This window comes from Charadrius vociferus, unplaced genomic scaffold (genome assembly GCF_000708025.1).
Source record: "Charadrius vociferus isolate BGI_N301 unplaced genomic scaffold, ASM70802v2 scaffold2, whole genome shotgun sequence".
NCBI lineage: Eukaryota > Metazoa > Chordata > Aves > Charadriiformes > Charadriidae > Charadrius > Charadrius vociferus.
Window position 1 is genome coordinate 1,881,176 of NW_009647595.1, and position 15,168 is coordinate 1,896,343.

The 15,168-nt window shown below is 48.3% G+C and overlaps 1 protein-coding gene across 1 annotated transcript in view; it reads right to left on the minus strand.

Moving 5' to 3' along the window:
• Positions 1-3,783, minus strand: part of EXT1 (exostosin glycosyltransferase 1) — a 188,589-nt gene extending 184,806 nt beyond the window's left edge. Inside the window, exon 1 of the mRNA XM_009881027.1 lies at positions 3,766-3,783. Coding sequence (XP_009879329.1) covers positions 3,766-3,783 — 18 coding nt within the window. The remainder of the gene's footprint in view (positions 1-3,765) is intronic.
• Between the last annotated feature and the right edge of the window lie 11,385 nt (positions 3,784-15,168).

Consider the following 15,168-nt stretch of genomic DNA (forward strand, 5'->3'; position numbering starts at 1 on the left):
CTGGTGGGGAAGGCAGAAGAGAGGAGAGGTCACGGCCGTGCTGCCTGTGCTGGGTCTGCTGTGAAAGCCAGAGGCACCCAGCGCTCCCCACCATTGCTGGCTCCGGCTGGGGTGCCGTGTGGTTGGCATCCCTCGGGAGCTGGCCCTGCGTGCCACAGAGGTGGGTAGTCGGGGCCAACAGACACCAAAAAAATGCTGAACAGATGAGTAGGCTGTAGGGAGCTGCTGAAGCACTGAACCTCCACTGCAGCCACGTGTTTGTGCTTAATCTCATCCGCTTTTTGGGGTTCAGTTCCACCCCCGGCAGCCCGGGTTGCTGGGAAGAGCCCCTGTTTCTCTGGTCAGTGTGGCACACCGGGGGCAGGGCCTGGATGGAGGGGTGGCGGGAGCGCAGCCGGAGCTCCGGTGTACACGGTGCTGGAAGGGGTGATTGCACACCGATGGGTGTACGTATTTCAGTCCTGCTAGCTCAGCAAATAACAGCGGGGAAATTGAATGGGATAGGCTTCAAGCTGGTTGCACAAGACCCTGGATGTCAAGAAACTCCCGTGCTAAAGCCTGTGCCAACGTGCTTTCCCCGCCACTCGTATCCAGCGTTAAAGCTGTAACAGATTCGCCTTCCCCAGGCTGCGATCCCACCTCCCACCCTCCTGCTGCCAGATCCAGAGGTGCCTCACACCAGCTGAGAGACAGAAACACTGTCTTGGCCAAAAGCTTCCCCATCCCTGTGCTCTTCCACACCCATCCCAAAAGTGAGCTGAGGCCCCTGTAGTGTCCTTTCCTCTTCTCCCTCCACTTCTGCAGAGTTGAGGAGGAGAAATGTAAGGATAACACGCGTGAAGACAGTGTGCTTCCTCAACAGAAGAGGTGATAGTCTACCATGGAAGGGCACATCAGTGACAGTAAATGAGGTTCGATCTTGTAGCTGGAGCCAAGAGAAGACAATTCCCTTCCAAAATAATTTGATCATAAGGAGGGTTGTCGAAGAAAGGAGGCCAGGGCTTGAGGAAGAAGAAAGGAGTTGGGAATGAAAATAAGAAAAAGATTCTGAGACGAAAGTCATATTTATGGCCAGCGTAGATTTGGGTCCACGGGGCAGAAATTTCGACCAACGACCCGATAGTGGGGAAGCAGGATTAAATATTAATGTGTTAATTAACCCTGTAATCCTTCCCTGAAACATTTGTCACAGCCCACATACCAAAACTGGGATGCTGTTCAAGAAAAAAGAGGTCAGCTTCTTGAAAGGTGAACCAAGGCTGCTCACAGAGGCACCTTCTGTCAGGCGCAGGAAGGTGGAATCCCATTACCGTCTGCAAATTAAGCCTCTGGGGACTGGTTTCAAACAGAAAAGGAAGCTTGTGAGCTTTGCTGCCTGTGCCAAGGACGGTAGCTGCTGTGAGTAGATTTTGAGGATGGGGTGCTGGTGAGCCTGTGGCACAAAAGCGCTGTTCACCGCAATCAAGAAGTGTGAGAGGGAAGCGAAAGCTGTTGGGTTTCCAGCTGAACTGCCCTGTGTTTGAGGTACCCACGCTGTTGCCCGCTTCACAGCAGCAGCGACTACTTAGGATTTAAAATATTTGGATCTGGACAAAGGCAGTTAGAGGGTCATTTTAGAGCACAGAGAAATAAACCTCTGCAGATTGCTGTTACCAGCTTTCAGCCATAGGATTCCTGAGTCACAGTACGATTGCTCCAGATCCAGATCTGGATCCCGCTATGCCAGGCAAGTCTTACTTTGGGTAACACATGCGTGCCCCTAACTGGGGAAAGAGGGGCTATGGTGATCGGTTGCCTTTTTGAAGACCGCCTTTCTAAACCAGCTATCACTTGCTGTTTGTAATTTTCCTGCGTAACAGAATGAACTCAGCCTGTCTCCAGCCCATTTCATTGCTGCTGCTCGGGCCCTGTGGGCAACACAGCAGCTGACAGGAATCACGCAACCTGCCTTCGGCTCTTCGGCCGGAGTGTTATCCGCAGCCTGGGCAGGCGCTGGAGGCAGAGCGCTCCAGAAATGGCAGCCTACCTCTCTCTGCGGTAATAAATCTGCCTGCATCTGCTACTAGGCCGGTGAATGGTGGAGAACAAACCAGCATATAATAGAAATTTTGCCTGGAGAAAAGGAAGAATCGGTGGTGAAAGGGTATTTCAACATATCCACGTGGCAAATACACGAGTCACAACCCCCAGGTTTGCTCTGGCCACTGGTGCCTGCTAAGGGTCTGCAAGCTTGCAGGTGGCTTTTGACCCTGGTCCATTACCCTTTGCACTCGTCCAAATAATTTATATCTTCATATGGCTGGCAGTTGTCTGGGAATCTGTCCAAGGCCTCAAATGAAAGGCCAGGAGAGGGAATCAGTTTTCTATTTCTGGCTTTGCAACTTAACACCTGCCCAATCTGTGGCGAGTCACTTGGGGCCAGATTTTTAAAGAGGTGGATTAGTGTGGACTCCTCACTTTAGGTCTTTCTCTTGGTGTCCAGCTGTAGCTTTAGAATAATAGAATAGTTTAGGTTGGAAGGGACCTTTAAAGGTCATCCAGTCCAACCCCCCTGCAATGAGCAGGGACGCCTTCTACACGACCAGGTTGCACAGAGCCCCGTCCAACCTGACCTTGAATGTTTCCAGGAATGGGGCATCTACCACCTTTCTGGGCAACCTGTGCCAGTGTTTCACCACCCTCATTGTAAAAAATGTCTTCCTTATACCTAGTCTAAATCTACCCTCCTTTAGTTTAAAAACATTACCCCTTGTCCTATTGCAATGGGCCCTGCTAAAAAGGTTGTCCCCATCTTTCTTATAAGTCCCCTCTAAGTACCGAAAGGTTGCTATAAGGTATCCCAGGAGACTTCTCTTCTCCAGGCTGAATAACCCCAACTCTCTCAGCCTGTCTTCATAGGAGAGGTGCTCCAGCCCTCCCATCATTCTTGTGGCCCTCCTCTGGACCCACTCCAACAGGTCCATGACTTTTCTGTGCTGAGGGCTCCAGAGCTGGATGCAGCGCTCCAGGTGGGGTCTCACCAGAGCATAGTAGGGGGTCAGAATCACCTCCCTCGACCTGCTGGCCATGCTTTTTTGACGCAGCCCAGGATGTAGTTGACCTTCTGGGCTGCAAGTGGACATTGCCAGCTCACGTCCAGCTTTTCATCCACCAGTATCCCCACATCCTTCTCGGCAGGACTGCTCTCAAGCCCTTCATCCCCCAGGCTATATTGATACCAGTGATTGCCCCAGCCCAGGTGCAGGACCCTGCACTTGGCCTTTTTGAACCTCATGAAGTTCACCTGGAGCCATGTCTTGAGCTTGTCCAGGTCCCTCTGGATGGCATCCCATCCCTCAGGCGTGTCAACTGCACAGCTCAGCTTGGTGTCATCTGCAAACTTACGGAGGGTGCACTTTAGATGCCTCCAAAATTTAATTCCTCAGAGTTGTCTGCTCAGCTGCCATCTAACTCTGGAGGAGCATGAAGTCCCTTCCAGTTTTTTTATGTGAAAAATTTCCTACTGCTTTGCACACTTGGATGCGCCTTACTTTAGATGATGTTGAGTAATGCCCTTGACTGATCCTAAAAAGAAGTAAAGAAGCAGCATGAAAATTTGTGTTGAGGGAGAGAGACAACATGCTTCTTGGATTGAAACCCACACAAAATGTAAGAGAAAGTGCTGTCACACGCTCACCTGTCCCTAACCCCCTTTTTTTCTTTTAATCTTGTAACTCTGTGCTTAAAGTGTTTGCCCAGGTAGGATACTGAGAATCACCCTCGTACCTTCCAGGAGAGCATCATTCCGGAGCAGGTGGAGTGGGACTCCTCTCCTGAGACTGGCTTGGTTTTGGTAGCTACCTGGGGTAATCACTCTGTTAGATTACCTGTAGGCCTCAGATTTCCAGCTAAATGGGGTTGATAACGCTTTCCTGGCTAATAGGACAGCCCGAGAGCCGATTTATCGCTGTTGTCAAGTGTGTCATGATCCAAAGGGAGAAAAGCAGCACAAAAACACAGCGCAGCTAAGATGTTTGGAAGGGCTTGGCGACAAGCATGTGTGCAGTTAAAAAATGTTACCCTGTTGCTTAATTAGTTCAAACCACCATTCTTTGTGCCACGGACACGCTTGCCCATTGCTAAGGGCAGGCAGAATTTCAAAAGAGTTAAGCAAAACCTTGCAGAGCTGGCGGCCTGGAGCTCCAGGCTTGGCTCTATACTCACAAGCCTAAATGAAGGCAGCCCAGTTTCCGCAGATGCCAAGTACACGTAGATCCCACTTTGTGATTTGGGTGATTATATGCAGATTGAAGAGAGAAGCTTTTAGCAGAAGTCCTCACCCGAAGGCTGTGGGAGAGGAATCAACTCCTGTGTGATGTTTGCCCACCTTCTGGTAGGAGCTGAGAAGGTCCCTGGGAGGCAAAGTCAGTGCTCTCTTTTTATTCATTAGTGGACAGTGCCGGACTAAACTTTGGAAAACATTTTTTGAAGTCCACTCCCCAATCTGTAAGGATTTAAGGCTGGCTTACAAACTGCCTCTGCCTTCAACTAGCCCTTGCCCAGGGTTGTGTTGCTTTATTAAAAACAAAAGGAAGAGGGGGAAAAAAGGAGGGAAAGACAGAACAGACTTTCAAATAGTTGTTTGTGGAATGGTAATACTCTGTTAAAATTGTTCCTCAGCTTGGGGCAAATTAAAGTGGTCTTTGCTCCACAAATTAATACTAACACTATGGTTGTTTATCACTTCTTGGTAATATCACATGGGAATAAAAATATCAACTCTTATCCGTTCAAATAGCTGAGATGTAACTGTTTGAGCTTCGGCATTGCAACAGCTGTTTCTCATGTCCTCGGAAATAATTGGTTGTTACAGAGGCTATTTAAATGTGAGAAAATCACTGCGGTTTTATAATTAGTTTATTTTTAAGGAAAAACATAACTGACCTTTGCTAATAAGGTGAGGGTTTCAGGTGGGATGGAGGGATAGCAGTGTAGGCACTTGATTTACCGTGACATTAAACAGATAGTAAAACCAGAGGCTTATAAATATTAAGATCTTAATCTCACAGTAGAGCTCTGCTGGGGGAAAGCCAGAGACAAATAAGGCTTTGCCTGAAACTCACTGTAGGGTCGGGGCCCCGGCGTGCTGTATTATGGAGCAGGATGACTGTGCTGAGAAGGTATAAATACGAGCAGCTGGCTCTGACAGTAGCATTGTATGAGATTCATTAGTGGACTTAGGCACTCTGTGGCTATTTTTAGTGCATAAATTCATAAAAGTCTCTCTTTGGGTGCAGCCTAGTTCGGAAACACCTTAAATCCACAAGCATCTAATGTGGTGGGATTGGCCGCCTGAATGTCTGCTCTCAGGCATGACCAGTGTTGCAGATGGCTTAGGAGCGACCAGCGGCAAGGTCCCTGGCTCACACCTGAGCCCCCTGCACAGAGCTGGTGGTCCGGTTCCCCACCTGGGTTTAACTTTTCCTTCGATACCCCCTGGGAAGAGACTTGGCCAGTGGCCGCTTTGGGGAAGAGGCCTCCGCTGGTTTGCAGTAGCCCGCTGGGCAGGAGGGTCAGCAAAGAGGGAGGTGACACAGGACATGGGTGGCCGAGACAGCAGCCAGGCGGTGGGCAGCATCCCACCAGAAGCCCTGCAGAGATGCTGCACTGTGGGTTAAATCTCCACCACCAGTTTTAGGAAAGAGCTGGCAAATGCCGCTCACTTTGCGAGTGAGTTGGTGGCCAGGAATCCCCATGGAGGGGAAAGGGAGGCATTTAATGATGGCACGTGGCACGACCCCGTCCCTGGTATTTCATAAGGGCTTTTTTAATTAGCGCTCTGCCTATTGCCTCGCCTTGCATGTCCTTGGCTTTTGCTAGCTGTTCCCTCCCCTCCTGGGCTGGATGGGGAGCGCGTGGTGGCTTGTGCAGTCTGCGCGGCATCTGCACGTCACCAGCTGGGCTTTGGCCCCTGGCTTAACTGGGACAAAGAGTGGGCTCGAAGGGCTCCTCAGAAACAAGCCGTGAGGCTCTTTCCCGCAGCGTGTGCTTTCTCCACAGGCTGCCAAATAAAAACTGTTTCACGGCAAAGGCAGGAAGGCGGAGGGAGCCGTAGCTCTTAGGCGGGTGCTATCCCCAAGAGCACCGGCAGTCTTAGCAGAGCCTATTTATTGGTGCTTCTTCCTTCGAGGAGTAATAACTTCCAGATTTACTCCCTTTCTAACTGAGCATCTTTCAAAGTGGGTGTAGAACTATTTAAATAGCTTCTGTGGAGGTGGGATGAGAAATTGCTCTTATTCCGTAGTCTGCAATCAGCACCAAACAAGCACTTTTCTCCACTGCACACACAAACAGGCAAGCATCTGCCAGCAGCCTCAGCACTTTAGATCTGATTTTCTGCTCACTGGTGTAAGACGCAAGGAATTCCACTGACATCAACAGAGTTTCAACAGTGTAGTTTTTATTTTATTTTATTTTTAATCTGGTTACATCTCCATATTATTTTTTACCCCAGGGACTCCTCAGTGGAGGCAAGCCTCCCTGCAGCACGTGGGCAGTGCAGCCCTCACTGCCTGGCAGAGCTGGGCCACGGCAGGGTTCTGTGCAGCCCTTCACCTGGGTTTTGGAAGGGTCAAGGAACATCTGTGCGAGCCGCTTCTTCCCAGACAGCCAAACTCATCCTTTGCACCAGCAAGAGCAGCTTGCAGCATCTCTGGAGGAGGCAGAGGCTGTGGGTGTCCTGGGGTGCCCTCCTGGGACATCCGAAGTTGGTCTCTTTGCTTTGCCAGCTCCACTGCGGGAAGAGCCTGAAACCCAAGGGCTGATTGCTGTAGAAGAACAGACCCAGATGAAGAGTAAATGTAAAGAGCAGAAAGCCCCAAACTCATCACTGCTTGGATGGAGCAGAAATGTGGTGGGGAGCAAAGAGTACAAACAAGCCCCAGAGGTGGTGGAGTCAGAGGAGAGCCAGACTCTCCGGTGGCTTACAGAGCGAGCCTGTGCCTGTACCAAATGGAAGTGTCACCACTCACCTTGGCAAACCCCAACAAAAGTTTGGGTCGTTGCTGAGTCAGTTCTGTAGCTGGCTATGTATGGTATTTTCGTGCACCGCTTTTTTTTTTTCTTTTGGTGCAAACATGGGTGGCAATCTGATTAGCTTATGATTCACAATTTGGCTAATGTCACTACTTCCCCCAGTCCCCACCTGTTCAAATAACTACTACTGTAATGTAGGCTGTTAACTTGAAATAACTTTTCCAACCCCTTTTGTAAATGAGCTCTGGAAGCTGCTTTGAGTCTCGTCCATGGGCAGAAGTTGTAATAATTTAACATCAATGCTTTTAAAACCAACTCAACCTGGTGAAAAATGCTATGCGGGCATTTAGGAAGAAACAAGTTCACTTTGAGCTGTTCCTAATCAACTAATGCTGTGATCAGACATGCTGTTCTAGGAGAGCCTGGTTTCCAGCCCCTGCTGCTCAGTGCTACTTCTTGCCAAAGGCCATCCCCTTCCCAGCTCTGCCACGCAGAAATACTGCTCCTCACCCAGTCACGACAGCAGAAGCCGCGTGAGCGAACCCTCCTGTTCAAGGAGCCTCAGCTGACCTGGAATGTTGTGCTGGAGCAGGGCAAGGAGAGGCTACTCCGTGCAGTTTGAGTGCCAGACCTCAGCAGAGTGGAGGGAAAGCCTGCACGAGCAGCCACGGTGGGTTGGGGCTGGTGACTTGAGCCAGCTCAGCTACTGTCACATCAGTGAGCCTGACACTGCACCTTTGGTCCCCCGGTCCCATGCCCACCGCTCATCACTGTGGTTAAACCAACCTGAGTGAGTTACACCAGTGGCTCCATGTGCCCTTTGCACCAATTTAAACAGATCAATCAGGCTTGGGGCAACTTCCCAAAAGACCTAAATTATGTAAGCAATACAGTGCAATCAAAAAAAGAAAAAAAAAGGAAAAAATGAAATACTGGTACTGAACTCTCCAGAGGATTGGTTTATTTTATTCCCCAACTAGTCAAGATATTGCAAGAGAAAGTTTAGATAATTTTGAAGGACATCTGCATTTCAGCCTCCGTGCTTCCACCATCGTGAAGACCATTAGACAAATCCTGATCTCGCCCAGTCCTCTTCCAACCATGTGTTCCTCTGCATTCACCTGCCTCGTTCCCCGCACAACCCTCAACTGCTGGTTTGGTGCATTGTAGCGTGTTTAGCTCTCACTTCCTCCATTACAACAGATGTCTAATCCTTCTCCTGTAAATTCACCCTTCCCCATAGCAGGTCGGGCTTTGCACGCAGTGCCCTGTGCCAGGGGCAGGAGGCAGAGCCTCTGGACCTCCCAAAACCGGCACAAAGGCAGCGGGGACAGGAGCAGCTGTGTGACCATGCTGCTGCAGTCAGGATCCAGGCTTTGCACCAGGGGAGGTAGATGCTTTGCCTGTGGGTAAAAGCAGTAGGTTCACCACGGAAGTGCCTCTCCATAGGTGGTGTGCTAATTTCACCCCTGGCAAACAGCATTAAGTTAATACATCAAGCTGGCTGTATTAATAGCAAACCAAGGGAAAGGATTCGCTATACATGCTAGCTACTTTTCAAATGCAAATGTCTGTTTTAAATCAGATTAAGACAGAAGGAAGTCTAGAGGATGCTAATAATTAATACACGATACAGGCATAAACATCCAGGGCATCAAAAGGTAAAACACAATCACAAAGATGAAAGTAGTCCACCTTCTCCACGCAGCCTGCTCTGCTGCACGGAGTAAAAGTGGGTGTGAGTCCTCATTCCCATCTCCATAAGTAGATGGTGAGTGACCCCAAAGCAGCTGCTGAGGAAATAAGAAGAATCCTTAAGCTCAGCTGGGGAAGTTGGAGAATCCCTGAGCTGGGCTGGGCTGGGCTTGGCTTTGCTCTCCTCTCCAGAGTCCCCAGATTTTGTGAGTCATGCTACTGTGGAGAGAGAGCCTTTAGCAGACCCTTCTATTCATTGACATGACCTCGGTCCCTTCAGGGTGTGCACATCTAGCTCTGGGGCTTCAAACTGGTGAGAAAGGTGATGTTCCGGATCCCCACTGAACCATGAGTGGACCTCAGAAATATTTTGCCCTGGCTTCCCAACCTCCTTTTCCACACACGAAAAGCAGCCCGGCTTCTCCCCTCACTTCCCGAGACCTGCGTGTTGAGTTACAGTTGAGGTTACAGCAGGATGTATCTCATCTACTTTGAAACTTAAAAGAATAGAAATTGGAAACTTGAGGGAAAAAGTTAAGAGTCTCTATCCCCCTTTCACATTTCTTACAGTTCACACAGTGCTGGCATCGGACCCCCGGCAGTGCCCTGTGGTTTTACTTCCTTCTTCAGCTGATACTGAAATAGCAGCACTTGCTCCAGCTTTATTACACTTGCATAAGGCACCAAACTGTAGCAGGCCTTGCATATCAATTGTATCAAGAGATAAGTGGGCCTGAGTCGCACACAGTCCATGCATGTGGGAAGCGAGCTTCTCTGAAGGCAGATAAACATCGCTGTTAATGTTTGAAAGCTGCTGCTCAGCAGTGAGCTCCATCAGAGAAGCCATGTGGCTGCTGGTTTCACTGACTGGGCTATGTACCAGCCCCTGGAATTGAAGGATACTTATCTTACCAAGCAGTTCTTTATTTTCAGCCCTAGATACCAGAAAAGAAGCAGAAGTTTCTTCTCAGACCTTTTAGGAGTTGTGATGCTGACTTAAAGGTTTGCAAAGTGCCTCCAGATCAGAACATAGGGTTAAAAGGCAAATCATAGAATCACAGAATGGTTTGGGTTGCAAGGGACCTTCAAAGATCATCTAGTCCAACCCCCTGCCATGGGCAGGAATATCTTGCACTAGGTCAGGTTGCTCAAAAGCTCAAAGCTCTGTCCAGCCTGACCTTGAACACTTCCAGGAGTGGGGCACCCACAGCTTCTCTGAGCAACCTGTTCCAGTGTCTCACCACCCTGATCATAAAAAATTTTCTTCCTTATACCTAATCTAAATCTACCCTCTTTTAGTTTAAAATGGTTACTCCTTGTTCTGCTGCTACAGGCCCTGTTAAAAAGTCTCTGTCTTTCCTATAAGCCCCCTTTAAGTACTGGAAGGCTGCTATAAGGTCTCCCCAGAGACTTCTCTTCTCCGGCCTGAACAACCCCAACTCTCTCAGCCTGTCCTCATAGGAGAGGTGCTCCAGACCTCCCATCATTCTTGTGGCCCTCCTCTGGACCCACTCCAACAGGTCCATGTCTTTCCTGTGCTGAGGGTACCAGAGCTGGATGCAGCGCTCCAGGTGGGGTCTTACGGGAGCAGAGTAGAGGGGCAGAATCACCTCCTGCATCACCTGCTGGCCATATTTCTTATGCAGCCCCAGATAGGATTCACTTTGGCACACTTTGCCAGCTTGTAGCCATTGCAAATTATTACAAACTGAACAGTAAGGATACTCCGGTCTCCTCTCTCTTGATTTATGATCATCTTCATATGGACAAAAAGCTCTCACTGGCCCTTGGAATCCCAGGAACCCACTCTTTTAAAAATAAATTGAAAGAATCCTACAGTTCCCACAAGTCTTTTTTTACATTTCTCTTTCTTTCTGATCTTCATTCAAACCCCACATTGGGCTGAAGGGAGCCCCAGGCACAGCCACAGGGTGGACAGATGGACAGTGTGGGAAGCTGGCCCTTCCCACCTGACACGGCAGGGATGGAGGTTACTGCCTCCGTCGCCCACTGATAAATCTGTGCTTGCTGCTGGCAGAAGCAAAGACAGTTCTGGTGATTTTGGGAGAAAGGCCCACTGCAGCCCAGAGTGGCCATGCCATCATAAGATCATTTAGTTAAGATCATTGAGTCCAACCATTAACCTAACATTGCCAAAACCACCACTAAACCATGTCCCTAAGAACCATGTCTACCTGTCTTTTAAATAATTCCAGGGATGGTGACTCAACTACTTCCCTGGGCAGCCTGTTCCAATGCTTGACAACACTTTCAGTGAAGAAATTTTTCCTAATATCCAATCTAAACCTCCCCTGGTGCAACTTGAGGCCATTTCCTCTCGTCCTATCACTTGTTATCTGGGAGAAGAGACCGACCCCCACCTCTCTACAACCTCCTTTCAGGTAGTTGTAGAGAACCATAAGGTGTCTCCCCTCAGTCTCCTTTTCTCCAGGCTAAACAACCCCAGTTCCCTCAGCCGCTCCTCATAAGACTTGTTCTCCAGACCCCTCACCAGCTTCATTACCCTCCTCTGGACACGCTCCAGAATCTCAGTGTCTTTCTTGTAGTGAGGGGCCCAAAACTGAACACAGTACTCAAGGTGGGGCCTCACCAGTGCCAAGTACAGGGGGATGATCACTTCCCTTGTCCTGCTGGCCACACTATTCCTGATACAGGCCCTCTTTCCCAAGTGCTGCATGGGGTTGTTGTGGCCCAAGTGCAGGACCTTGCTGCAAGGGCCCGTACTTTCCTGCACTAGGTGTATGACCATTATTGTCCTCCCTCAGAGCATCCTCCAGGTCCATCCTGGAGGATGCCTGTGCAACTGGAAAGCCTTACAGGACGTGCTGGGTCTCTTACAGGGATGCAAAGAGCAGGTTCCCAAAGGTGAGGTCTCTCATTGGCATTCAGCTGACATTCAGCTGATATTCAGCTCCATAAATTCAGGAATCATTGCTGGCATAGAAATCAGAGAATCATAGAATGGCTGAGGTTGGAAGGGACCTCTGGGAGGCATCCGGTCCAACAGTCCTGCTCAGCCAGGGTCACCTAGAAATGATAAAATGAGAGAAAGGCAGTCGGTGCCTTTGGTGGTTGGACTTTTAACCACACTTATAACAAAAATCCAGCCAACCCTCCCTTCCAGATACTTTCCCACCTGGCCCATGGGATCAATCAGAAGGATCGAAGGACAACCAATGAGTCCTTATCCAGCCCTTCCTCACCACAGAGGACCCTGACAAGCATTCAGATCCAGATGTGATAGTACCATCTGTGTTGTCAGGATTGCGTGAAGAGGAGATGCCAGTTCCACCAGCAGCATTAATGTAACATAGCCTTCCTGACAGCGCCTATAGGTCTGCAGAGACAGTAGAAATCAGTACTTATCCTTCAGAAGCCAAGCTGAGCCAGCGGAGAGGATGGTCTTCTGGATCTTCTGAGAAAGGAGTACGTATCCCCTCAACCAGTGTTTTTTTAGTTTTGACTATACCCCTGTTGATGATATCAAAGCCTTCTGGTAGACTGCAGGTGTCAGCATGGACTCTGATCTTTGGCTGCTGCCCAGAGAAAATTATTAATCACTCCGACAAGCACTATCCTAAGCAAGTCTAAACAAGTAGTGCCCCAGCGTTCAGGATTTCAGGTAATATTGAAGTTATGAAAAGTTTGAATTTCCATCTTGCCCTTGAGACCCCTACAGTTTAGTCCTAATGTAATCACCGTGACCAAATATTGTAGAAGTGCTTACCAGCCTGGGTCAAGGGGATGTCTGAGATGGAACTTACCCAGGGGCAGTGTGGAAACAAACACTGCTTCTAAGACCTGCATATAGTTATGGCCTTGCCATTGAAGCCCCCTCGGTTTCACAAGACATTCTATTCTTAAAAAACAGCATTTATCAATCTAAATTCTATGAAGAAAGTAGGGCTTTCAGTGGGGAAAGAAAGCAGCAGATTCTGGTGGATTTGGGTTTCAACTTCAGAAGCAAGTCACTTTTGCTGTTTTGCTGTAATTTTCATGACCCAAGGGACCAAGCTGAGTTTCGCAATGTTTTAGGTTCTGGTTGGGCTTCCATCACAGACAAAGGTGATATTTGCAGGTTGAAGTACAGCCTTTATTTACCTTAGTGGTACATCTCCCAGCAACTTAAACTAGGGAAGAGTTTTGTCCGCGATGTCTTTCACTGCCGGGGGTTTTGTTCCCACGGTCAAGTGATAACCTTCCCGTTCACCTCCGTCCCTGCGGTGTGACGTGGGGCAGCATCCTTGCTCTTCTGTGGCCACAACAGCTTTGCTCCCTCTCATAAACAACCATTTGCTTTGGGTTGATTTCTGCCCTAAACAATATTTCTTCTTACAACTTCATTTTTATTTATTGCCTAAAATTCTAGATTAAATGACATCTCCTAGCAACTGGTATATTTTTGTCCCTAGTCTGCTAACTTTCAGTGCTTGGATATTGCTCTCCATTCATTTTGCTGTCTCAGAGAGAAAAGAAAACACTAGTTTCCAGATACCTAGTTGTATTTACATTTGTTTGTTACATTCCTAAACAGTCGAGTCAGTTAAACAGCTAACTTTAGAACCACCTGTTTGTTGCCTCTATAGATGTGCCTCAGAGAAACAAAAATGTACAGTATAGTCCCCCTGTTTGGTGCATCTTTGAAAGAGAGAGACACGGGACAGGAGCTGCCTTGGTGGGGGCATCTCACCTGGCATGTTTTGGGATGGGGCTCTTCTTCCCACTGTGCAAACCCTTGACATTTCTTGACATGTCGAAGAAACATCAAGAAATGTGCTTACTACCTCTGCAGACTAAACCACATGTGTCCTCCCAGCAAGCCACAGCAGAAGTACGTGATGAGTCTCAAGAGGAGGACGGGGCTGAGTTATGCCCACAGTGAACCTTACATGGTAGTGGGTGCCTGTCCAGTGAAATGGGTGCAAGAAAGACCTCGCATTAAGAAAGAGACATTTCTTTTTGGCTGTTCAGCTCAGATTCTGCAACGTGACTTTTAAACATGCATGTGGAGAGGTATTTGCAGCTTTTATCTTTGTAGGTAGCACCACAGGAGTTTAGCATACTGCAAAGAAGGGCTCGTGCATCAAACCAGGTATCTCATCCTAAATTCTCAAAATTGCTAGGGGTTTGTCTATGAACTTGGCTTCAAGGCGCATTAGCGAGTAGGGTTCATCTCACCTAACTTTAGTAAACCACAGTCTTTATCAGAGCTTCCTCTGATGGTCTACAGAGGGAAACAGGAGCTTTTAGGGTGCGCTTTGTCATTGTAGCTGCCTATTTTACACTGGGATGGAGAATCCCTGAGTAGAGCCCGTGAACAAATATGGCAGATGTTTACCACTCATCAGGTGGATCCCACTAAAACAATGGGGCAGAATCCATCCTTAGTCTCGCAATTTCTTTTTCTCAAAGCTGTGTCACTTTTCTATCCATGCAAACTTGACTTCAACTATTTTTTCTGTTTGCAATGGTTATAAATTGAATTTACGTGTAATAAAAGATGCTGTCCACGAGCATAAAAGAACAACTGATGATTCATGATTTTTATTTCTGTAACTTCTCACTTCCAGAATATCTATTTGACAAACTGTGAATCATATGGATTGGCTTGGATGGATATACTTAGCTCTGATTTGTACAGTGAGATGTAAATAATCAGTTAATTAAATGGAAATTTTCTCCGTGAATTACTGCCCACCTCTCTCCCCTTTCCCATCCCTTCCTTCTGCTTTAACTCACCACTGTTCAAAGGCATGATCCTGTCACCTGACAGCCTGAAATCACGCCACACACCTATTCCAGCAGCAGCAGCATTTCATTCAGGACCATTGGCGAGTATGAAGGTTGAAGCTGCCCATGAGTTCCTGCAACAACAACATGGCACCACGACTAGTTACAAGCAATGGGGCGTTTAATTTTACATCTCTGCTAAAAAAAAAAAAAGTACTTCCTGGCCTATGCTGCAACTGTGTTGGCTCACAGAGAAGGACACTTGCGACGTGTTTTGCTGCACAAGCCCCTGCAAGGTACCGGCCAAAGCTCTGCTTTGACAGACGAGCTTGAAAGGGCAGATTTGCATTCTGCTAACTCTAAAATTCATAAAATGGCTGTGTAAGGAAGGATGCGTGCGAGTGATCCCCTGACGGTTGAGTGCAACCACAGATAGCTGTGATCACCCGATGAGAACATGAATTTTGTCTGATCTTGCTGAGCTGGTTGGGTCTTGCCTGCTACATGCTATGGTCTCATTAACACCTACTGACGGATGTGTTCCTCTTGGTTTGGCCAGGGGTGCCTGCTTGTCAATAGGCAACGCTGAAAGGAGACGTGTGTCAGCTTTTGGCAATTTTATGCAGTTTGGCTCCAGAAGGATTAAACCCTGCTTGTAACACAAAGTAAGGTAACCGTTGTGAATTCAGATGGAGACCCGCTGTGCAC